The 23,866-nt window shown below is 39.6% G+C and overlaps 1 protein-coding gene across 1 annotated transcript; it reads left to right on the top strand.

Moving 5' to 3' along the window:
- Window positions 1-126: 126 nt before the first annotated feature.
- Window positions 127-18,503, top strand: LOC136447967 (DNA-directed RNA polymerase I subunit RPA2-like). Its single transcript, XM_066447115.1, has 30 exons — window positions 127-257; window positions 1,937-2,014; window positions 2,531-2,590; window positions 2,996-3,190; window positions 3,593-3,658; window positions 4,092-4,166; window positions 4,619-4,717; window positions 5,211-5,306; window positions 5,702-5,778; window positions 6,301-6,447; window positions 6,652-6,705; window positions 6,808-6,925; window positions 7,564-7,651; window positions 8,027-8,133; window positions 8,349-8,484; window positions 8,947-9,020; window positions 9,401-9,607; window positions 10,326-10,478; window positions 10,937-11,089; window positions 11,517-11,693; window positions 12,093-12,176; window positions 12,808-12,865; window positions 13,642-13,738; window positions 14,131-14,272; window positions 14,810-14,966; window positions 15,436-15,561; window positions 15,833-15,960; window positions 16,459-16,623; window positions 17,384-17,518; window positions 17,905-18,503. The coding sequence occupies exons 1-30, from the start codon at window positions 171-173 to the stop codon at window positions 17,986-17,988; spliced, it is 3,423 nt and encodes a 1,140-aa protein (XP_066303212.1). The 5' UTR covers window positions 127-170; the 3' UTR covers window positions 17,989-18,503.
- Window positions 18,504-23,866: the final 5,363 nt, after the last annotated feature.

Genomic DNA, 23,866 nt, shown 5'->3' with positions numbered 1-23,866 from the left:
TATACTTTTAGCAGAGCAAAACCCCGTTTTATGGCTTATATAGTAGCTTTACAATGAAAAAATACTCATAATATTCGTTAACAGCAGTAAATTATTTGTTTACATGCTGGTTAATGAAGGTTTGTTTTTTAATAACTAAGGTCAAAGGTTACCGTCCCACATGGTCCAAGATGGCGGCTTCGGAAACAGAAGAAGTCCCGAGTCTGAGAAATCTCACCAAACCGAACTACGGACGGCCGGAAAAGACACAACACAGGGTAGGAGCTTTGCACAGACATAAGATGCGTTACTGTGTGTAAATAGATTGGATGATATACGTCGTTTCAAACTGTAAAAGAGCCGTCCGCGTTGCCCCCCTCCCCCATCGTGCGTTTTGCAAGCGCAAACATGGTTGCAAAGCTTAGGACCTCAACTTTAATTGAAAGAAAACGATTGTTCTTATCTTATTAATTAAATCTGCATACATATGCATTGTAATTCAAAAGGTTTTCTCTATTTTTTTGTAAATCATAAATCTTCAACAGCAGGTCATATTAATCCGTCACATTCCAGCATATACAGCACTAATAAATCGTGAATAAACATGCAGGCCTTTTAGCATTCTGGGAACTGTTGTGTGCATTGTTTACATAGTTTTCCCGGTCAGTACTACACGTGTATTGGTCTTCCACTGTCTGTGCTGTCACACACAAAAAAAAACTTCAAAAGATCTAGTGTTACTAGTACTGATCAATATATAGCAAGTGCCTTGACATTCTTTTCCCAGCAAGTTCCTTGACATTCTTTTCCCAGCAAGTGCCTTGACATTATTTTTCCCAGCAAGTGCCTTGACATTCTTTTCTTTGTTTGTCTTCCCTGCTGTGCTGTCTTAGTGCTACGGCAATTAGAATAATTCCTTTGCTATCCCAAGGTACATGTGTATCCTGGAGTTGAGTGACCTTGTCCTTTGCCGTATGTAGTTGTGTATTCTTAAAGCCCCCATGGAACAGGCTTTGGGACATTTTAGCAATGAATCAGGTTAACCATGTGTAACACGGAAATAAAGTCTGTTTTGACTGGGTAAAAAACATTGGCGCGTTGGGGACCGCGGTGCCCATAGTTATGACTACCACCGAGAGTCTTACAAATAAAGCAAAGAAAAGTTATTATACTTTTATACCTCGTGGCATGGCGGCTTGAAATGACCTCGGGTATACACCTCTTGTCTGTCTTCCATGCTGTGCTCTTAGCGCTACGGCAATTAGAATAATTCCTTTGCTATCCCTAGGTGTCCGTAAGTGTCCCTGGAGTTGAGTGACCTTGTTCTTTACCATATTTGTGTATTCTTAAATGACCTCGGGTATACATGTCCCTCTTCCATGCTGTGCTGTTTTAGCATTGCGGTGATTAAGACACTTCCTTTGCTATCCCAAGGTGTCCTTAAGTATCCTTGGAGTCTTTCAATTCACCACCTCAGTGTTAAGATAAATGCAGGTATTGAACTGTTCAAGGTACTAGTTCCTTGGTGTTTATCATACCAAGGACATTATATAACAAGTAAAACTAAGTTAAAGGAGTATTCCACTCCGGAAGCTGGTATCATAATTCATCAGAGACTAAATTGTTATGGTTGAATCCAGTTAATTTGGTCAAAGTTAGTGAGAAATCGTGCCCGAAGTTGGCCATGCAAGTATATAGAAGCGGGTCCGTATGGGGGTACATGGATTTAGAAAAAGATTATTGTCAAAAAGACAGCTGAGGTAATTTAGCCAGAAGTCGAGTGCATTTGTATCCCGAAAAATATGATACATAAAAAAATGACACCCGCTTCTGGAGTGGAATGCTCCTTTAAAGTGAAATGTTGTTATCCTCTAGACGAGGAAAGAGAGACGAAAATGTTTGGCAGGCATTTACAATCTAGACCTGACTGAGTACACATTTTTCCTATCGCCAACAGCCTCTCCAAGACCTAGTCAGACCCCATGTCGAATCCTTCAACTGGTTTTTGCGGGAGGGTCTCTCGCTTGCAGTACAGGTATTAACACCTTGTGTTTCTTTTTACCTCTGTGAAAATGCAGGTACATGCATTGTTTGGGGTTTGTTTGTTTGTCTTTGGTGTGTGTGTGTGCAAGTTTTTACCACTGGCCTAGGTCCAAGATGTCAAGATCTGAGGCCAAAAATGGTGTAACTGGACACTTGCAGGATAAGAGTATAGTCCCGTAGGAAGACAGGAAAATGCATAGACAGAATTAGCAAGAAATTCACAGTAATGAAAACAAGACATTCCCATCAAAAACTTTCAATGTTTCACGACAGTATGAGATCTTTGATTTCTAATTGAGATACATGATCTGCTGTAGATAGCTAAGCTTGATGACAATCCTTGAGCTATGCAAAGTTGGATGAATTATGCAGTCATTATTTCTAACAAAACCTGACACTGTTCTTTGCACAGTTACTACATAGATTACTTGTAGTAGGAGTAATACAATATGGCCACAGACCGTAATAAAATTATTTTCTTTTCCTCATTTCTGTCTCTGTCCTACAGTCTATACCAAAGCTGGATTTTTCATTGTCCAATGGAAGGAGAATATCATTATCCTATGTGGTAAGTTAACTTTATTTTCAGACTTATGTTTCTATATATAAAGCTGCAGAAGAAGAGTCTCAGCTCAAAGTATTTTCTAGCTACAACTGTACCAAAAAAGTGCTTTTGTCTTTTTGATCATTTATGTTCTTCCAAGCATATTTCATAATTGGGCACTATGGTCTTACTGTGTACCTAATGTACATGTATATGCACATACATGTACAAAAGCATTTTAGAAAAATCTTCTTTCTTTCATTATTGATTCAGTAAAATGTATAATTTGGGTAAAGTCAAAACTACCTTAACCTTCTCCCTGCTGCCTAAAGCCATAACCAATACAAAGTTGGTGCCAAGCAGCTACCTTAGGTGCTGAAGGTTAATTGTGCACAATATACTGCTCATAAAAGTCATGTTTCTTCCCAGGATGCGTCAGTAGGAGTTCCCACGGTTGCCCAGGGTAATGCGTTCTCGCGAACGTTGAAGGTGTTCCCTGCAGAATGTCGCGAGAGAGGGACAACTTACCGTGCCGGGCTACAGGCCCGCATAGCCTGGAGTGTGGATGGGGTCAACCAGGGGTCAGTAGAGAGGCTGCTGGGAGAAATCCCCCTCATGGTCAAGGTCAGTAGTTCAAACTATAAAACTCCCTTTAAGTAAAAAAATACATATCTGCATGCTATCATGAAGATTTTTTTAAAACATGTTAATGAATTTTTAGTTTGATTATTATGCCATTACCATTTGTATCTGTATATTTCTATGAAAAACTAGTTGATAAAAAGAACAATTGAAAAAAATGAATTGTGTTAATCTAAACCCTCACATTTAAACTAAATTTGATTAACTTTTAATCCAGATCACACAAACTCATGCAAGCAATCTTCTCATCAAAGGATTCCATACTTAAGTTTATTATTGACCAGAAATAAAGTAAAAATTTGTTCTACCTCTAGTGCATTACCTGATTCTTATTTCATTTTTATCTATTCATTGGTTTTGTTCCATTACTTTGTGTCCCTCCAGTCTGCCCACTGTAACATAGCTAAACTGACCCCAGCGGAGCTGGTCCAAAGGCACGAAGAAGCAGAGGTAAGATTTTGATTCATATTCCTGATATCACTGCTTGTGATTAGGTCCCATTTGCGCCGGTGCCCGTCTAGGGTATAGTCCGGTTGGGCCCTGACGCCACAAATTTGTCCCGGAGTACAACTGGGTACCAGGGGATACCTCCTGATGCTTGCACGATTACCTCATGGTGTCATAATATTACATTAAATTTTGTATATCTTTCTTACATCTCACATTAGAGAACATTGTCTTTGGTATTATGAGCTGCATGTATCTAGTCAATGTTCTGTTGCCTTTGTTCACAAATTCGACTTTTCTATTTCTACAAATCAACTGATAAATGCAGCTTTAGATTTTTCAATGCAGGCGAGATATAGATGTTGATAAAATGTTTTTAGGAGTCATAAGCTTTTTTCAGCTTGTCTTAATTTTCTTATTGATATTCTTGCTGCAGGAAATGGGAGGCTACTTTATCAACAATGGTATTGAGAAGGTTGTCAGAATGCTGGTCATGCCAAGAAGAAATTACGTAAGTGTTGTTGAACTGGGATGAACACTAGTGGATTTACTGTATTTCCTGAAGTGCCCTCCAAGTACTGTAATTCTTGTTTCTTTCACTGTAACTTTATGTTCACTTTTTTCACGGTCACCTCTAGCTGTACCACGAACTTATCATCACCGTGAAAAAACTGTTGTTATTATTTATGATTCCTTCCCACATCCTTTCTATAAATGCCACCACCGTGAAGTTAAAGTTCAGTGAAAATGTCCATATTCCTTACACCGTGAAATTTTGATACCATGAAGATAAAGTGAATTACAGTATCAGGTTATGCTCACCTATATTCTTAGAATTCCAAAATAACTGAAGGAAGAAAATATTCAATAGATGTTGAGAAGGAAGACATCCAACAGGTCAAGCTATCAAGTATGAATAACTTTGACATGACTTTACATACTTCTCCTTGTTTGTCGCTTTAGCCCATGGCCATTAATCGTCCCAGCTGGAAGGGGAGAGGGAAACTTTACACAGAATACGGAGTGTCCATGAGATGTGTCACTAAGGACCAGACAGCAGCAGTAAGTAACCAAATAACTGTACAGTATAGAGTAGAGTTGATTCCTAAGTTAGACGACATCTTTTGCATGTACCGTAGTCACTCCCTCAGTAAGATATCTGGAGCCGCATAGTTCCTGTTTGAAACTTTTATTCAGCCTGTCAAACAGTCCACTTTGCCAGGTGGCTTCTTCAGTGGCTAGAGGCTTAATCAAATAACTGTACAGTAGTTACTGTAAAGGCTTTCATTGCAAGTATCAGGAAAGTATGGCAGTGACATTATGTCCAATTAGAAGACTTTGTGAAAAGTTACCTCAACACTTGTTGTTGGTACCTACTTGCAGATTTGTAAATCTCATTAGATATGAAAGTGTTACAAGAACAGTGATTGTGTTAAAAGGGACATTTTATGTTAGTGTAATCACTTGAGTACAAGGCAGTTATATTTTGTAGTACATGTACATTGTAACTTGTCTAAGGACATATTTCTTTGTAACAACATCTTTTTCCCAACAGACCATTGTCCTCCACTACCTGACCAATGGCACAGTGACCTTATGTTTCGTCTACAAGAAAGAGCAGTTCTTTGTTCCCATCATCATCATTCTCAAGGTCTGTACTGGTCTGTCTGGACAAAGACTCAGACACTCACTGACAAAGGAAGGATATTGTTGTCCTAGTCTACACTGACTGGAAAATTCTATAAAGGATAGATAGTGGAAACACCATTGTATGAAATGTAAGGGGTAGTGCATTTTTGGCAATGCTTCAGGGGCAGAGCCATTTTCTGATACAGTAACAGGTCACATTTTGATATTCTTTATAACCTCAATATTCCATAGAACCTTAAAAGATAGACATTACAATGTGGGGTATTACTCTTTCAACCTATTAGCTTTAAATGTTGTTTATTGTTCAATGTTTAGGTCAGCAACAAATATGAGTTGATCTATACATACTTGCTGTTTTCCTTTCATTATGTTGACTTCTTTAATGTTCCATTTCAGGCCCTGGTGCAAACCACAGACCAGCACATCTATAGTGAACTCATTAAAGGGAAGGAGGACAACTCTTTCTTTAAAGGGTAAGTTGTTTTAATTGTTCTTGGCACTTATGAGTAAGGCAAGAAGAATACAGAACAGTACTTTGTAAATCCTTGATTAGTTTCATCAGGTTGCTTGGTTGGTAAATCACTGGTTAGTAAAGGTAGTCCCATAGCCTTTTTGAGGCCGTAGGAGCAATGGGTTATTTATTAATCTACTGTGTCTAGGGCATGGTATTAGAAGGTGGAGCCCTTCCCTCTCCTTCTACCAGATGGTTCTTTATACCAGTAACAATGCCAACACCAAGTGGTCCTGGGTTAAAAACCCCTGACATGCCACCGACGTTGTGCCTTTGGGAAAGGCACTTAACGCAACTTTTGTCACTTACACCCAGGTATAAAAATGGGTACCTGACTTTGGTTGGGAAGGTGAAAGGTGTCCAATACCGAGCCCTAGACAAGGTGCCCCACTGCTTCTACAGCCTAAAACAAAGGCTTTGGGACTACCTTTTTGTTTACATGTTCAAGTAAGAAATTTGATATAAAACTGTCCCTTTTTCCCAGGTGTGTAGCGAGTATGCTGAGACAAGGTCAGAACGAGGGCCTGATGACCCAGGCTGGGATACTGAAGTACATTGGGGAGCGCTTCAGGGTGAAGTTACCTGTACCTGACTGGTACTCAGATGAAGAGGTGGGACAGTTTCTACTCAGGTGAGCTCCAAGATTCTATGTCTTTACAGGTACAGTGAGCTATAAGGAATGATTGAATTTTATGTTCCTTTCCTTAATGGTTATAAAAGTAGCCATAGTGAAGCCGCATTGCAGTACCACTAGCTACTAGTACTTGGAAAAGCATCATACTTTACCTGCTTTACCTTTTACCTTACCTTTTTCATTGTTATTCCTTGTCTGCAGGCAATGTGTATGCATCCACTTGGATTCAGACTGGGACAAGTTCAACACTCTTGTGTGAGTATTCTGTTTCCGACAATGCAGAATGCAAAATGTTTGATTTTTTTGTTGTTACACAAATCGGATGCCTAATACATGTGCCTGTACCTGTGACCCCAGGTTGATGACCCAGAAGCTGTTTGCCCTTGCCAAGGGCGAGTGTTCCGTGGAGAACCAGGATTCTCCCATGATGCAAGAAATGCTGCTGGCAGGTCACCTTTACCTCACCATTCTAAAGGTACAGAAAGTGTTTGTTTGTTGTTGTTGTTGTTTTTTGTTTGTTTGTTTGTATTGTATACCAGTAAACTGCCTGACGGCGTAACAGAACATGTTTGTACTGAACAGTACAAGCTGCATATCCGGACAGCTCTCTACTATTCTTAAATAAGAGTGGTGTTTTTTTTAACGTGCTCACGGATTGGATCTCCTCAAACGCTGGACCTCCATATAATGTTCTATCCGAAGGATGTCCCTAGCTGAAGCTAAGTGCTAATTTACACCCGAGTAGAGTGAGAAGAATTGTGTAAAGTGCCTTTCCCAAGGGTACGACATTGGGACCTGTCATAGATGCCTGGTAATCTCTGTTAGACATACATGTTGATGTTCAGGTCAGTGGCTGTAGTAGTAGTATCCAGTATTATATTATACTACTGCTGCTACCTCTGTAGCCGGGTAACTGCAGTTTTGTGATAGTGTTTATGCAGCCACTAGCTCTTTCCACATGACCGTACCACCGCAGAAGACGTGACCGCAGCACTGAGGAGATGTCTGCAACACCTAGTATAGAATGTAGACTCGCAGATGTTGTGACTATATTTATATGTAACTCTGCTTAGGTACTCTTGAGTCTGACATGTTGCATGTGATCTTCCCCAGGACAAGTTGGAGCTGTGGCTGACTCAGCTGAGGTATGGGATTGACAAGCGGTCTCAAGACAAGGGGCCATCCTACAAACTGGACACAGGTGAGAGACGGTGATAAAGTCTGAAACAACAAAACAGATGTCTAAAATAAAAGAGCATTTTAAAGAGTTTCTATCCGTACAGTGTATACAAGATACAACAGAGAGGATGTTTAGCCGTCATTTCTATGTTTGAAGAGAGTCCCATCATTTCTATGTTTGAAGAGAGTCCCATCATTTCTATGTTTGAAGAGAGTCCCACCTTTTGCACATCATACAACATGTTATACCTCTCAAAAAAGGAATAGGAGTACACCCTTGTGTATGGACTCGATTTTTGCTTTTCAACTCTAAGTAGATATCGAGTGTTATGCCATATGACAATTTATGCATTTCATATTAAGAGAGACAAAGGTAAAAGCTGTGTTGTTGTTTCAGTTGAGATGATGAGTGCCATGAGGCTGTGCAGTGATGTCACCAGAGGAATGGAACACTTCATGGCTACAGGCTCTGTGGTGTCTAAGTCTAACCTGGGACTTATGCAGGTAAGACTACACACCTAGCAGCTTTTTATAGTACTGCAGCAGAACTTCCAGTTCTGTTGATTCTTGTTCTGGACATGCTATGGTCATCATTTATCAGTGCCAGGTAGATTTTATGCGCAGGAAGACATGGTGTAAGCTTGGGGTCCCTAGTTGCTTTTCATGGAACTGCAGGCTTGTTTTTTAGTGGAAACTTTAATCTTGTTTTTTTTCCTCAGACGGCAGGTCTGACTGTTGTGGCGGACAAGTTGAACTTTATGCGGTACCTTTCCCATTTCCGCTGTGTCCACCGTGGAGCCTTCTTCGCAGAAATGAGGACCACGTCTGTTAGAAAACTACTGCCAGAGGCCTGGGGTAAGACTGTAGGCACTTGCACACAAAAGGAAGTGCATGAAGAAACTGAGACCTGATTGTCAAGATGTATAATAGAGAATACTGGAAGCTGAACTTTGTGTATGCTTCAACTCTTAAATAGAGTGAGAAATATGATGATGTTGAATGCATGATGCAGTAAAAATCACACTATAGCAAGTTACCTGTACTTTTAGATATTACCTTTGAATATGTATTAGTATTATCTTTTAATAGACATAGACTGTTACCTATTAAGTCATTTTTGTCTGTTATTTCAATAAAAGCTGTTATTATTTCAAAAAGAAATCTTCACAAATAATAAAGTGACCATCTATATGATTATACAATCCCTAGTAAGCATATTTTATACACGTACACACCTGTACGTTAACATATTTTAAGAGATTTCTATTGGTTCTAAAAGAATGCAAATGTGACCTTTTCTGTCATCTTATTACCCAGGGTTCCTGTGCCCTGTCCACACCCCTGACGGAGCTCCATGTGGGCTGCTGAATCACATGACTGCAAGTTGTGAGGTCAGGGGTTACCATGTTTCCTTTTACAGCTTGGTGTTTTAATCTAGATTTCTTTAGTTGCAACTGTTTGGTACATTGGTTTTGATTGCTTTAAAAAACATATTTGTAAATGTTTCTTAGATAAGTATTTTGACCCAGACAGCGAATCTTTTCAAGGCTTTTTAGCCACTGCAAGATGAAAATTTTGCATGGAAGCATTTCCTTGTGATTATTATTCATTATAATATTCTGTACTTTTGCAACCTTTTTTTCTTTCAAAGCTTAACTAAAGATTGATATGGGATCCACCAAACCAAGCCAACTTTATGAGATTACCCTAGAAGTTTTGCCAGTATAACACTTCATACTTTGTTCAATGATACATTTCCATCCATTTTCAGGCTGTCACATTGCAGCCCACCACAGTTCACATTCCCAAGCTCCTGTGCTCCCTGGGCATGGCCCCCTTGGACAGCCCTCCACCTGCGCCCCCTAGTGACTGCTACACGGTACTACTGGACGGCAAGGTGGTGGGAAGGGTGGCAGCGAACATGGCAGCTGACATGGCCAGGAAGTTGAGAATGCTGAAGGTCACCAGAGAGGGAAAGGTTAGGAATCTATGTAGACTACTTGAGTGTTCTGTTATAAAAGATATTAAAGAAAGAAGATTGCATCTATCATTGATTATGTATCTATTTTATTCCCATATAGCAAGGACAGTACATGTTGTCTTTGGTCATCTCATAAAATTTCTTGTCAGACTTTTCACCAAAAAAATTGAAAAACTGGCAGTTGCATGATCTGAGATTAAGGGTCAAGAGACTATAGGCATCTTAGTATGCAGATTTGACAGTCATCAACAGTCATATAAAGTGACTTGTCTTCATCTCAGTCTATTGTCTTGGTTTTTTTACATTTTACAAAAAAAAATTGCTCGATCATCAGTGTTAAAAATGCTTTGTATTTTGTCAATCCTGTCTAGCCAGCCATGCAATTCTCTTGTTTGTGTGTTCAGACCCCTCTAGTGCTTAGTGGCACGTAGAGCAGCAAGTTACCTTGCTGTTTCAGTTGCTACCCCTTCCCTTTTAATGTGTTTGAGGCGCCTCCTAGAACACAGGACCCCCATTTTAAGTCTCTTCCAAAAGACAGCTGCAGCCCCAACCAAGGTGCTCTTCCCAGGATTGAACCGGGGTCTCCCAGCCAGCAACTAATTGGAACCAGGAGCTCAAACTGTGAGGCTGCTAACAGTTGAGCTACAGGGACGTCCCTAGCTATGCATACAGCACAAGTGATCAGGAATTGGGTTAATCATATTTTCCTCCCCAGATCCCAGTGATGACTGAGATTGTGCTGGTGCCGAAGACGGGTAAAGCGAGCCAGTTCCCCGGCCTGTTCCTCTTCACCACTCCTGCACGCATGATGAGGCCTGTCAGGAACCTCTTCACAGGCACGGTCGAGATGATCGGGTCATTTGAACAGGTCAGTAAGACTGTTGTTTTATCAAAGTCCATTTTCCGTATCTGTGTAGCTGGTACACGGCATGGCAGCAGCTGGTTATATTACACTGAAAGTCCTGTCACAGCTAACCTTTCAACATCAAGCTGAAAGCATTATTTAAAGCTGTCTTTTGAGAATAGCCCTACAGAATTTGGTGGCAGTGAGTTCCACTTTTACCAGGTCATTTCTCCTTCAGTTTTTTTAATGAATTATGGTGGTACCCAGGCTATTACAAGGAAGCCATGGGAACACAGACTGATAAAGACAACACATGTACATCTCAGTACTTGCAAAGGAGAAAACAAGTGTGTTGAATTTGAAGCAACTTGTCTTGGGAGAAAGAGTTGAAAACATCTTTTCTAGACAAAAGGAATTAGAGACTGACACAGCTGATCCATCTTGATTTGGGTATCATACTGGTGTTACTAAATGTCTTGCAGGTCTACATGAACATCTGTGTGAGACCAGAGGAAGCCCACCCAGGTGTGACCACTCACCAGGAGTTGAGAGAAACCTCCATCCTGAGCGTTGCTGCCAGTTTTACACCCTTCTCCGACTTCAACCAGAGTCCACGGAACATGTACCAATGTCAGGTATGTTGTGGATGTTATACTGTTTGTTGGAGAGGTTTTTTTTTTATTTTAAACCTTTTGTAGTACTCATACTAGTAGTAGTAGTAGTAATAGTAGTAGTAGTCCACTGAGTTGTCCAAAGTTTTGCATGAGTTGGAGGCATTTTTCCAAATAACAAGACTTATATTCTATACGTTTGTAATGGCTTTTGTAATGTTATGTGTAATCATGGTTAAGTATGATACTGTAGTATTGTGTAATATTTACGTGTATAAAGTGTAATAGTTATTGTGTTTGTGTTTCATGGTAGTTTACCTATGTAAGAAGACTCCAGTGAGTGTTTAGCTAATGGAGATTCATAATAAACAAACAAGCAATGGACCACATTTGTTGTTGACACAAATCTTGCTGTATTTCTGAATCACGAAACCCTTTTCCTGCCCTACAGATGGGGAAGCAGACCATGGGCACGCCCCTCCATGCTTTTGGTCACCGGACAGACAACAAGTTATACCGTATCCAGAACCCCCAGTCCCCCACGGTCAGGCCGTACGCGTACGATAACTACCACATGGACGATTACCCCCTGGGGACAAACGCAGTCGTCGCCGTCATTTCTTATACTGTGAGTAGCATCTGTTTTTCAGGTCTACATTTTGTACATTTGGAGTACATTTTGTTTGTTTCGTATAACCGGTAGACCATCTTAGGTCATAATTCAGCAGTTTTGTACTGTAAGTACAAGCTGCCTAAGACCGTACTGATCCACTCACATCGGGAATTAAGGACCACTTCTCTTTTTGATAAGTGCGGTGGGTTCTTTAACATACTCCAGGTGTGGCTCTCCTCAAACACAGAATCTCCATTTATTTTGAGATATTCCATTAAATCTTTAAAAAATTTAAGTTTCAAGCCTAAATTCCAAACTCTAACAATTAGCAGGCTTTGTCTAGATGTAATTGTTTTTTTATTTTCATCAACAACTTGAACAAATTAGGACACATAAATTTGGACACATTTTCAGGGGTATGATATGGAGGATGCCATGATCCTCAACAAGTCATCTTTGGAGAGAGGGTTTGGCCATGGCACCATCTACAAAACAGAGGTAAGTCACTCTACATTGTACACTGGAATATATCTACTTCAAATCATATGTCAGACCATTTTTTAGATAACACATGGAAACTGTTTAACAATGGTATGTACAATAATAATAGTAATAATAATGTTTTTTATTGGTCAGAAATTACCCGCAATGGCAGCCTTTCTAGCGCTGAATTGATGCAGGGTATTAGAGGTTTCACACACTATACAACATATATAGTATCTTATCCACACTTGCATTTTGTGAAACTGTCGCAAGGGTCTGGGCAGCTGTCATTCAGCACCACCAGGTGACCTCAATACGACTTTCCCCAACCTAAGTCAGGTACCCATTTACACCTGGGTGGAGTGAGGAAAGTCATGTAAAATGCCTTTCCCAAGGGCACAAGATCGGTGACATGACAGGATTCAAACTCGGGACCTCTTGGTTCTGAGTCGAATGCTCTGCCGTTACGCCACACGACCCCACAATAAGACAATGTTAGAATGAGTAGTTGCTTTATAAAAATCACGTCCTCTTTGACTTGGTGCAAAATTGATTTGTTCCGCAAGATATTTTGAAAAAAAAGCAGCCTTTAGCAGAACCAGGGAACCATAAAGTTTTATTGTACTTTTCCTTTGTCTTGCCCTAGGTCATCAGTTTGAGGGATCTTGCTCAGAGTGCCAGAGGTCCAGTTACACTTGTGTTTGGTGAGTGACTTGCAGCTAGTTCTTTCCATGTTGGAATATTCACTACTTGTATGAAAGAATATTGGTGTTCAGATGTTCAAGTATACACTGTCATCTGCTGTCAGTATAGTGGATAGTGAATACACACTTATTGAGAACAAACAGTTGGGGTGACCTGGGATGCTTGGCTATACACACGGTTAATTGAACTACCACCGGTAGAACAAGTGATAGGCTTCACTACAGTTTGAATGTCATTCAGCACCAAGGACAGCATCAATAGTGGGAGCAGCCATGGAAGGGACAAGTGTTGTAAGTGTGAAGGTCATTCAGCACCAAGGACAGCACCAATAATGTGAACAGTAACAACAGGGACAAGTGTTGTAAAAAGTGTAAATGTCAATTAGCATCAAAAACAGTACCAATAGTGTGAACAGTAATAACAAGAACAAGTATAAAAGTCATTCAGCACCAAGGACAGCACCAACAGTGTGAACCGTAACAGCAGGGACCAGTATTGTAAGTGTAAAGGTCATTCAGCACCAAGGACAGCTGCAACAGTGTGAACCATAACAGCACGGACCAGGGTTGTAAGTGTAAAGGTCAGTCAGCACCAAGGACAGCTGCAACAGTAAATCGTAACAGCAAGTGTTATTGTGTGAACATCATTATGAAGAATGTTGCTTTACCCTTTTAAAGTACAGTAAGATGTGCCCCAGCTGGAAAGGTTGATGCTATGATGACCTTCGAAAGGTTGATGTGTTAATGACCTTGTCCCACATTTGTATTCTATACAGGATGTGCAGAAGGAGACAAAAGGGTAGAGGGCAGGCTTGATGATGATGGACTACCTCCCATTGGGTCCAAGCTGGAGTCAGGCGACCCGTACTACAGGTAAGATAGATAGAAACAGAAATTGTTAAAAAAAGAAACACAAAATGATCATGGAACTGCATACATCTTATGGTAGAAAAGCAAAAGAGCTTTAGTGGTATTTTGCATGAATTTTGAAAAGCAAGAGCTTAAAAGGTGGTTGATAGTTTTTTATGTAACTTGCAATCATAACTTCTAACCACATGCGTTTCCCAACATGGTTTGTATATGTTGAACTTGCTTGAGCATGAATGTGTTGTCCGTGTTTGTCACTGTATTCACATGTATGCATGCATGTATGTATGTATGTGTGTGTGTGTGTGTGTGCATGTGCCAATACCTTTTTCCAGAATCTTTATTCTATTCAATAGCACTGAAATTCCTTGACAAACAGACCTGTCCTTTGTGCACAGCTATGTGGATAAGCAGACGGGCGAGGCCAGAGTGGTTTTCTACAAGAACCCAGAGAAAGCCATCGTGGACAACATCAAGGTCCTGGGGAACGACCAGGGAACGTCAGACCTGAACAAGGTTGCCATAGTCATGAGAATAAATGTGAGTAACAGGCATCTTTTGTTGCTGAGATGAGCATGTCATTCTAATGAGATGGCAGAGTTCTCTAAGTAAGAAGATATAGGGAGACAAGGAAAACTTTTGCATCAAGTTCTCCAAGCAAGAACATATAGGAAGACAAGGAGCAGAGCATTATGTAAATTATATCAATTTTGTTTAAGCTGCATAACGCCAGTCTAATAAGGTTGATCCACTCATGCTGGGAAGGACCCCTTCTCTTATCAATGAATGTGGTAGGTTTTTAACATGCTCAAGACAGGACATCCACTTTACATGCTATATCCAAGAGGACATCCCTAACTGAAACTAGGCGCTCATGTATTTTATTAGAGTCAAGTGAGGAAGTTTGTGTTAAAGAGCCTTTCCTAAAGGCACAACATAGGGGCCTACTTGGGATTCAAACCCCAAATCTCTGTAATCTCAGTCAACTACCTTACCACAAAGCCACACAATGCCACAAGAGCAAACATTCTTACAGTGGAGTTGTATCTCATGGTAGGTCTTCTCTTTTTTATACAGAGAAACCCCATCATTGGGGACAAATTCTCAAGTCGCCATGGACAGAAGGGTGTATGCAGCCAGCAGTGGCCAGTGGAGGACATGCCGTTCACAGAAGGGGGGTTGACTCCAGATATCATCTTCAACCCTCACGGGTTTCCCTCCAGAATGACAATAGGTAGGTGTATATGTTTGTTTGTTATGTGTTATATATGGGAAGACTGCTTATGTTTAAGATAAGATAAAATGACTTTTATTATTAAATGGCAGACATCTACATCATTGATGGTGTCTGAAATACCTTGCTAATTTACATTAAATGCAAACGCTTCAACTTTAAAGTACAGCTATTGGTAAAATTAGTAACTCTGTATGTGTTGTCTGTGTTTGCTCCTGTGTGTTTGTGCATACAGATATAGCATGTGTGTGTGTGTCTCTGTGTGTGTGTGTGTGTGTGTGTGTGTTATAGTCAGTGAGTGAGTGAGTGAGTGACAGTGAATGTGGGAGCAAAAGAGAGAGACAAAAAGAGAGAAATTAACTAAGAAAATGTAACCTCATCAAGTAGCGTTTCATTATTCTATGAAAGTAAGTCTTAACTATCAATTTGATGCTTGGGAAATTGACTAACATTCCCCTGATGTCTGCAGGAATGATGATTGAGTCTATGGCGGGAAAGTCCGCAGCACAGCACGGTCTGTGCCATGATGCCACGCCCTTCACCTTCTCAGAGGATAACTCAGCCATTGACTACTACGGCCGCATGCTACTAGAAGGTACTATAGAAAATAGGAACCACTCTTTAATGTTGTTGTGGTTTTTGTGGGGGGGAGCTTTGAGTGAAGTCCTGACCAACTAGCCATTCTCTGCATTTGCAGTATCAAACATAATGTACAGTATTTTGATTATTTTGATGAAATATAATCAAGGACTGTGTGTGTCTGAAGCTAGCATAGTCTCTTGAAGGTAGTTATGTTGTTGTTTACTGTAGATATAGATATGATAACTGCTAGAATTAAAAGTGATGTATATTTTGCGTGTCCACAGCTGGGTATAACTACTATGGCCATGAGAGGATGTACAGTGGAGTGACGGGAGTGGAGTTTGAGGCAGATATCTTCATCGGAGTGGTGTACTACCAGAGGCTCAGGCACATGGTGGCCGACAAGTTCCAGGTACACATTCTTTTATTCTTTTTATCTGTGCACATCCAGTATTGTTCGTTTCTTTGTTTGTTTGTTTTGCTTAACCAGTAAGCCGCCTTTAGGCATAACACACAATAGATGCAATCTGCGTAAGACTGGACTGTAAGGTTTGACTCACACCAGGATGGACTCCTACACTTTTACATACGTCTGCTGAGATCTTTTACATGTGTGGCTCTTCTCAAACACGGGGCCTCCAGTTTTATGTCCCATCTGAGATGATGTCCCAAACTGAAGCTAGGTACTCAATTTCATCTGAGTTCAGTGAGAAAATTGGTGCCTTTCCCAAGGCTCACAACATTTGTGCCTACTGGTATTATGAAATTTTGACTACCACTGGCCTTACAATTAGATGTATCAGTACATATCTGGATACCAGTACCCTCTTCCAAACAGGTGTTGCTTTATATTTGTACTACCTGCCATGCCCATAACAGGTGTTAATGTTTACCTTTCCCACCTGTGCAGGTGAGGACAACAGGTCCCATCGACATCGTGACCCACCAGCCAATCAAAGGCAGGAAGAGAGCTGGAGGGATCCGGTTTGGAGAGATGGAGCGAGACTCGCTCCTGGCCCATGGAGCGACGTTCCTCCTACAAGACAGACTCTTCAACTGTTCGGACAAGTCAACGGTAGGTGTGCTTTTGGCATCAGGCATCATGTTTTCAGTATCATGGACAGGGAGAACTGTGGTAGTGTGAAGGTTTTCAGTACCATGGACAGGAAAAGCAGTGGTAGTGGTTCAGTACCATGGACAGGGAGAACTGTGGTAATGTGAAGGTTTTCAATACCATGGACAGGGAGGGCAGTGGTAATGTGAAGGTTTTCAGTACAATGGACAGGGAGAACTGTGGTAGTGTGAAGGTTTTCAGTGCAATGGACAGGGAAAGCAGTGGTAGTGGTTAAGTACCATGGACAGAGAGGGCAGTGGTAGTGGGAATGTCATTCAGTACCATGGACAGGGAGAGAGTGGTAGTGTGAATATCATTCAGTACCATGGACAGGGAGACATTGGTAGTGTGATTGTCATTTAGTACCATGGACAGGGAGAACAGTGGTAGTGGGAATGTCATTCAGTACCATGGACAGGGAGACAGTGGTAGTGTGAATATCATTCAGTACCATGGACAGGGAGACATTGGTAGTGTGAATATCATTCAGTACCATGGACAGGGAGAACAGTGGTAGTGGGAATGTCATTCAGTACCATGGACAGGGAGACAGCGGTAGTGTGAATATCATTCAGTACCATGGACAGGGAGCGCTATGGAAGTGCGAAATAAATCAGTGTTTTAGTACTTTGGACGCAATTGACAGGGAGAACAATGGAAGTGTGAATGTCAGTCTGCTGCTGTTCTGTGTAATAGTTAACTGTTCTGCTGTGCCCTACAGTGCCGAGTGTGTACCCAGTGTGGCAGTATCCTGTCCCCCCTGCTGGATAAGCCCCCCAGTGAGCTGGCCGCCGTCTCTGTCCAGGCCCGCAGGTGTTGGTACTGCAGCGTCTGCCAGAAGTCCGACTTCATACAGGTAAACAGTCGTTCCATCGTACTCTCTCCTTTTGTAAGATAACGGACTCCCTCTTGCAACTTCCTTTCAAACTGCAGACCACAACAATGTTGATCTCACCCTCTCTGAGTGTGGTGTCTGTATCTGTATGGCCAGTATAATCATCCGTTGGCGTATTACAACAGCTTTGTAGGTATGCAGCGCAGCAGCAGCAGATTATATTATAATGAATGACCTGTTACACCTAACTTTTGTACATCTAGCTGCAAGCGTTCTTTAAAGCTATACAGTGAAGATGTTCCTACTGTACTCAGTGATAAGGAATTTCGCTCTACGACAGTGCAATTTTGCACAGTGTTTTGTTGTACATTACATTGCCCTAAGTCTGTGTTTTACCCCCATCACAGCTGATTGCCGTTCCGTACGTGTTCCGCTACCTGGTGGCGGAGCTGGCCGCCATGAACATCAAGGTTACTATGGAAACCAAGTAACCACCGGCTGAATAGCCATTGAACACATCAAGTTACTATAGATATCAGATATTAGATGTATCATCACTGAATCAAGTTCACTAGGATTAACATGGAGAGTAAAACAGCTCTACCTGCCATGTATCACATGCACTGCATTATTTATATTTCGAAGAGATCATACATATTCAGCCGTACGTGAACTTAACCTCTCTATCGGCCTTGAATAAATACTCTTTTACTACAATGTGCAGTCTGGCATCTGTACATAACCTGTTGTTTTACCACCATTGTGCTGATTTAATATAGATGTTACATGTACATGTACAAAGCAGGCATAGACAGTGACAGAGATATCATATTGATATAAAAGCATTTGTAGTTAAGCTTAGATGGAGAGAACCTCTAGTGTGCCTTGATGCCCTTTTCAATTTCTGATAGTATAGGTTGCCAGAATGAACGTATAATTGCAATATTTTTTGTAAAATTATGTCCATGTACTTCCAGAATTCTTCAGTAAAAGGGACAAACTATGAGTCTGGGTATAGTTTTGTTCTTAACCCAAGGAATGATCTTAATGGAAGAAATGAGTGATTGGATGGATGGACGGATGGACGGATGGATGGATGGATGGATGGATGGAAGGATGGATGGATGGATGGATGGATGGATGGATGAAAGAGGGTGGAATTTTGCTTGCTTGATTGGAGGAAAGAGCTATTCATTACCTTCGCCAAGAAGGTTATATTTTACCAAGCGTGTTTCTGTGTGTCTGTTAGTGAACACGATATAAGTCGAGAATGCCTAGATGGATTGTCTTCATATTTAGTATGTCTGTAGGTATGTATAAATTCTCAAGATGATTAGATTTTGGGCCAACTACTTTGCCTAAATAACGAAGAAAGTTTGAAAATCTGCTATATTGCATAATCAGTCTCTGTAACATATGTTATCTGGTATAGTCAGGGAGATGGTATAGTCAGGGAGATATTTCCATGGTGGTATGGCCTATTCCCAGGGGCCCTACTGGTAGTGGTGAAAACACTGTTGGTGCTGTCCTTGGTGCTGATTGACCTTTACACTTACAACCTTTTTCCTGCTATTCCTGTTCACACTACTGGTTCTGTCTTTGTGTCTTTGGCAATGAATAAATTTCACACAAGACTTGGCCCTGCTGTTACTGTTCACTGTTGGTGCTGTCCTCGGTGCTGAATGACCTTCACAGTGATATACAACCGAACCTGTATTACTTGCTTTTGACATGTGGATAGCTTATCAGTGATGCTTGGTATAATGAAATGGTAGTCATGCAAATCAGAATCTAATTTGCATGATTAATGGGGGAATTTTATAAACACACTCCATTCAAATGGTAAGACTATTAAAAAATGTTGTAAATATTTCACATCCTAGAATTAGCTTTTCGTGCAACGGTAGGGTACATAATGATGCAATTTTTCCGCTTGGTCGGGTAGATTTTCTTTAGAACTTTCCTGTATACTAATAACAGTAACAGTATGTAGAACTGTTTGTATGATTTGTTACCGGTGAATTGTTGCATGTTTTTTCAATAGATATTTATTTCATTCTTGAAGAAGAAATGTGGCTTGTCATCACTAGTAGTACGTGTTTATTGTGATAGTGAGTGTAACATGTAACTACTAGTATATCTGAAGTACATAAAGGATAGCCGCGACGGAGTGTGCATGTGGCAAAACAAGTTCGTTAGCGCTCAGAAGGTCGACGTAAAAAACGCGTACATAGAATCGACGCAAGCATAAAATATACTTACAGTAACCGATACATAGTCACATACGGGAAAGCAATCAGTGAAGAGCTTTCATGGCCCCACCGTTTTTCTTTTTAGAGTTAGCCTTTCCGTAAAGATGGTTCTTTGAAACGTGCAATGACATTGCACTACATGTGCTTGTCACCGGCGTCACATTGCCAAGGCAACACACAGTTGTGTATGTTCGAACTTCGAATGTAACGGTTACATTTCAAGACGTCACAAGTCAGACGTTCTGTTTACGTCCTCACGTTCGATGTATGCTTCTAGATCTGTTTACTTTACGAAAGCCTTCAAGATGGACAGAGTTCGTAAAAGCAGCTTTCAACGTCTACGAAAAATGGTTCTCAGACAAGACTATGTTTCGGGAAGAAGGTTGGAGAAGTTATCTTACCTCATACGTGATGACTTGATAAAACATTATGCGCCACAGTTTTTGTAACCGCACTTTTCAACTTCAAATGTGATCCGACGTTTTTGAGCTTGAAATTGTGTCCTAAGGTCTCTAATGTTGTGTCATTTACGGCGGGCTACTATAGACTTCGTAGAGGTTATCTTGTTTCTGCGTTGGGTTGATTATAGCATGATTCCAAATGTTAAAACAAAAGTCCGTAGGAAACAGACCTCCGTGAATTGTTGATCTTAATATATCTTGAGTCAAGTGTTCGATTTTTCCGTACAAATTTGATTCTGTTTTTATTGTAGCACAGCGTAAACTTTCTTCTTAACGTGTTTTGATTTCTCACATTCTTGAATCTGTAACTTTTGTGCCATTTTCGTGCAACTGACGGTAGAAGTAAACAAAGACCGGCGCCATTTTCCGATTGCCGGTAGATGTTGTAAAACAAAGGCCGCCATGTTTCCACCAAATCGCCTGATTTAAGAGTTGGATTTTCCGTAGAAACCTTATATTTTTTGTTCTAGTATAGCGTAAACTTTCTTGTAAACATGCTGTAAAAATTTCACATCCTAGAATTCGCTTTTCGTGTAACGGTAGGGTAAATAATGATGCAATTTTTCCGCTTGGTCGGGTAGAAATTCTCGAGAACTCTCCTGTATACTAGTACAGTATGTTAAATGTTTGTATCATTTGTTACCGGTGAATTGTTCTATTTTTTTTAATAGAGCTATACTTCATTCTTGAAGGACAAGTGTGTCTTGTCATTACTAATAGTACGTGTTTATCGACAGTATGTGTAACATGTAATTAAACAAGTTCGCGTTGAGATGAGTTAGCGCTCAGAAGGTCGACGTGAAAAACGCGTACATAGAATCGACGCAATCATAAAATATACTTACAGTAACCGATACATAGTTACATACGGCAAAGCATTCAGTGAAGAGCTTTCATGGCCCCACCGTTTTTTATATTCCCCTTCCAGTGGGAAGGGGGATATACTGTTTTTGCTTGCCTGTTCTTCTTCTTCTTCTTCTTTCTTCTTCTTCTTCTTCTTCTGCCAAAAACCAAGTAGATGTGCGGTGGTAGCTCTACTAATGGTATTGAAGAATGTTATATGTTACATGGTACGGATGTTATATTTGAGATGTAGGTACCTATAGGAAGGTGAATACACCTGACAATAAAATTATGCTAATGAGGGCCTAATTTGCATAATTTATGCATAAACTTGTATTGCCCTTACCGTAAAAGCTGCGGATGTCATCTTTGAGATGTAGGTACCTTTAGGAAAGGTGAATGCACCTAGACATAAATTATGCTAATTAGAACCTCATTTTCATAATTTATGCATAAACTTGTATTTCCCTTACCGTAAAAGCTGCAGATGTCATCATTGAGATGTAGGTACCTTCAGGAAAGGTGAACACACCGGGCCATGAATTATGCTAATGAGGACCTCGTTTGCATAATTTATGCATAAACTTGTATTTTCCTTACCGTAAAAGCTACGGATGTCATATTTGACTTTTAGGTACCTTTAGGCAAGGCGAATACATCTGGCCATGAAATATGCTAATGTGGACCTCATTTGCATAATTTATGCATAAACTTGTATTTTCCTTACCGTAAAAGCTGCAGATGTCATATTTTAGATGTAGGTACCTTCAGGAAAGGTGAACACACCTGGCCATGAATTATGCTAATGAGGACCTCGTTTGCATAATTTATGCATAAACGTGTATTTTCCTTACCGTAAAAGCTACGGATGTCATATTTGACTTTTAGGTACCTTTAGGCAAGGTGAATACATCTGGCCATGAAATATGCTAATGTGGACCTCATTTGCATAATTTATGCATAAACTTGTATTTTCCTTACCGTGAAAGCTATGGATGTCATATTTGAGATGTAGGTGCTATTAGGAAAGGTCAAAAAACCTGGTCATAAATTATGCTAATGAGGGTCTCGTTTGCATAATTTATGCATATCCCTTACCGTAAAGGCTATGGATGTCATAATTCAGATGTAGGTACCTTTAGGAAAGGTGAACACACCTGTTTATAAATTATGCTAATGTGGACCTCATTTGCATGATGCATGTATATACTTGTATTTCCCTTACCGTAGAGGCTTCGGATGTCATATTTGAGATGCAGGTACCCTTAGAAAAGGTGCATACACCTGGCCATACATTATGCTAATGAGGACCTCATTTTCATGATTTAGGCATGTACTTGTATTTCCCTGTAAAGACTAGGGATGACATATTTGAGAACAGTCAATGCTAAGGATGTCATATTTGAGGTGTAGGTAATGGAAGGGGAATATCCTGCATTTTCCCGAAAATGTTGCCATTCTAGTTAACATCTTTATCTTATCTAACAATAATTAGATAAATTTGCATAATCATATGTTTTGATTGATTTCTAACATTGACTTTTGGAATTCTTAGCGCTACAAGAAATGTTCATGAACATTCATGAATATTCATGGTCGGTCCATGAACGTTCATGAACATTACTGAAAATTCATGAACATTCATGAACGTTCATGAATATTCATGAATTTTCATGAACGTTCATGAAAATTCATAAATATTCATGAACGTTCATGAATATTCATGAACATTCATGAACGTTCATGAATTTCATAAATATTCATCAACGTTCATGAATATTCATGAACATTCAAGAACGTTCATGAATTTTCATGAATTTTCATGAATTTTCATGAATTTTCATGAACGTTCATGAATTTTCATGAATTTTTAATGAAATTTTCATGAATTTTCATGAACGTTCATGAAAATTCATGAATTTTTATGAATTTTCATGAACGTTCATGAATTTTCATGAATTTTCATGAATTTTCATGAATTTAAATTCATAGATATTCATGAACGTTCATAAATATTCATGAATATTCATGATTTTTCATGAATTTTCATGAATTTTCATGAACGTTCATGAATTTTCATGAATTTTCATGAATTTTCATGAATTTTCATGAACGTTCATGAATTTTCATGAATTTTTAATGAAATTTTCATGAATTTTCATGAACGTTCATGAAAATTCATGAATTTTTATGAATTTTCATGAACGTTCATGAATTTTCATGAATTTTCATGAATTTTCATGAATTTAAATTCATAGATATTCATGAACGTTCATAAATATTCATGAATATTCATGATTTTTCATGAATTTTCATGAATTTTCATGAACGTTCATGAATTTTCATGAATTTTCATGAATTTTCATGAAATTTTCATGAATCTTCATGAATTTTCATGAACGTTCATGAATTTTCATGTATTTTCATGAATTTTCATGAATTTTCATGAAATTTTCATGAATTTTCATGAATTTTCATGAACGTTCATGGATTTTCATGAAAATTCATTGATATTCATGAACGTTCATAAATATTCATGAATGTTCATGATTTTTCAGGAATGTTCATGAACGTTCATTAATATTCATGAATTTTCATGAATTTTCATGAAAATTCATAGATATTCATGAACGTTCATAAATATTCATGAATGTTCATGATTTTTCAGGAATGTTCATGAACGTTCATGAATATTCATGAATTTTCATGAATTTTCATGAATTTTCATGAATTTTCATGAATTTTCATGAACGTTCATGAATTTTCATGAATTTTCATGAATTTTCATGAATTTTCCTGATTTTCATGAATTT

This window comes from Branchiostoma lanceolatum, chromosome 13 (assembly GCF_035083965.1).
Source record: "Branchiostoma lanceolatum isolate klBraLanc5 chromosome 13, klBraLanc5.hap2, whole genome shotgun sequence".
Taxonomy (NCBI): Eukaryota; Metazoa; Chordata; class Leptocardii; order Amphioxiformes; family Branchiostomatidae; genus Branchiostoma; species Branchiostoma lanceolatum.
This window is presented reverse-complemented; position numbering and strand designations above follow the sequence as displayed.

Coding starts and splice junctions, on each gene's coding strand:
- LOC136447967 (XM_066447115.1), top strand. CDS start 171: ATGGCGGCTTCGGAAACAGAAGAAGTCCCGAGTCTGAGAAATCTCACC. Junction 7,652..8,026: donor ATCCTACAAACTGGACACAG/GTGAGAGACGGT, acceptor TTGTTGTTTCAG/TTGAGATGATGAGTGCCATG. Junction 17,519..17,904: donor AGAAGTCCGACTTCATACAG/GTAAACAGTCGT, acceptor CCCCCATCACAG/CTGATTGCCGTTCCGTACGT.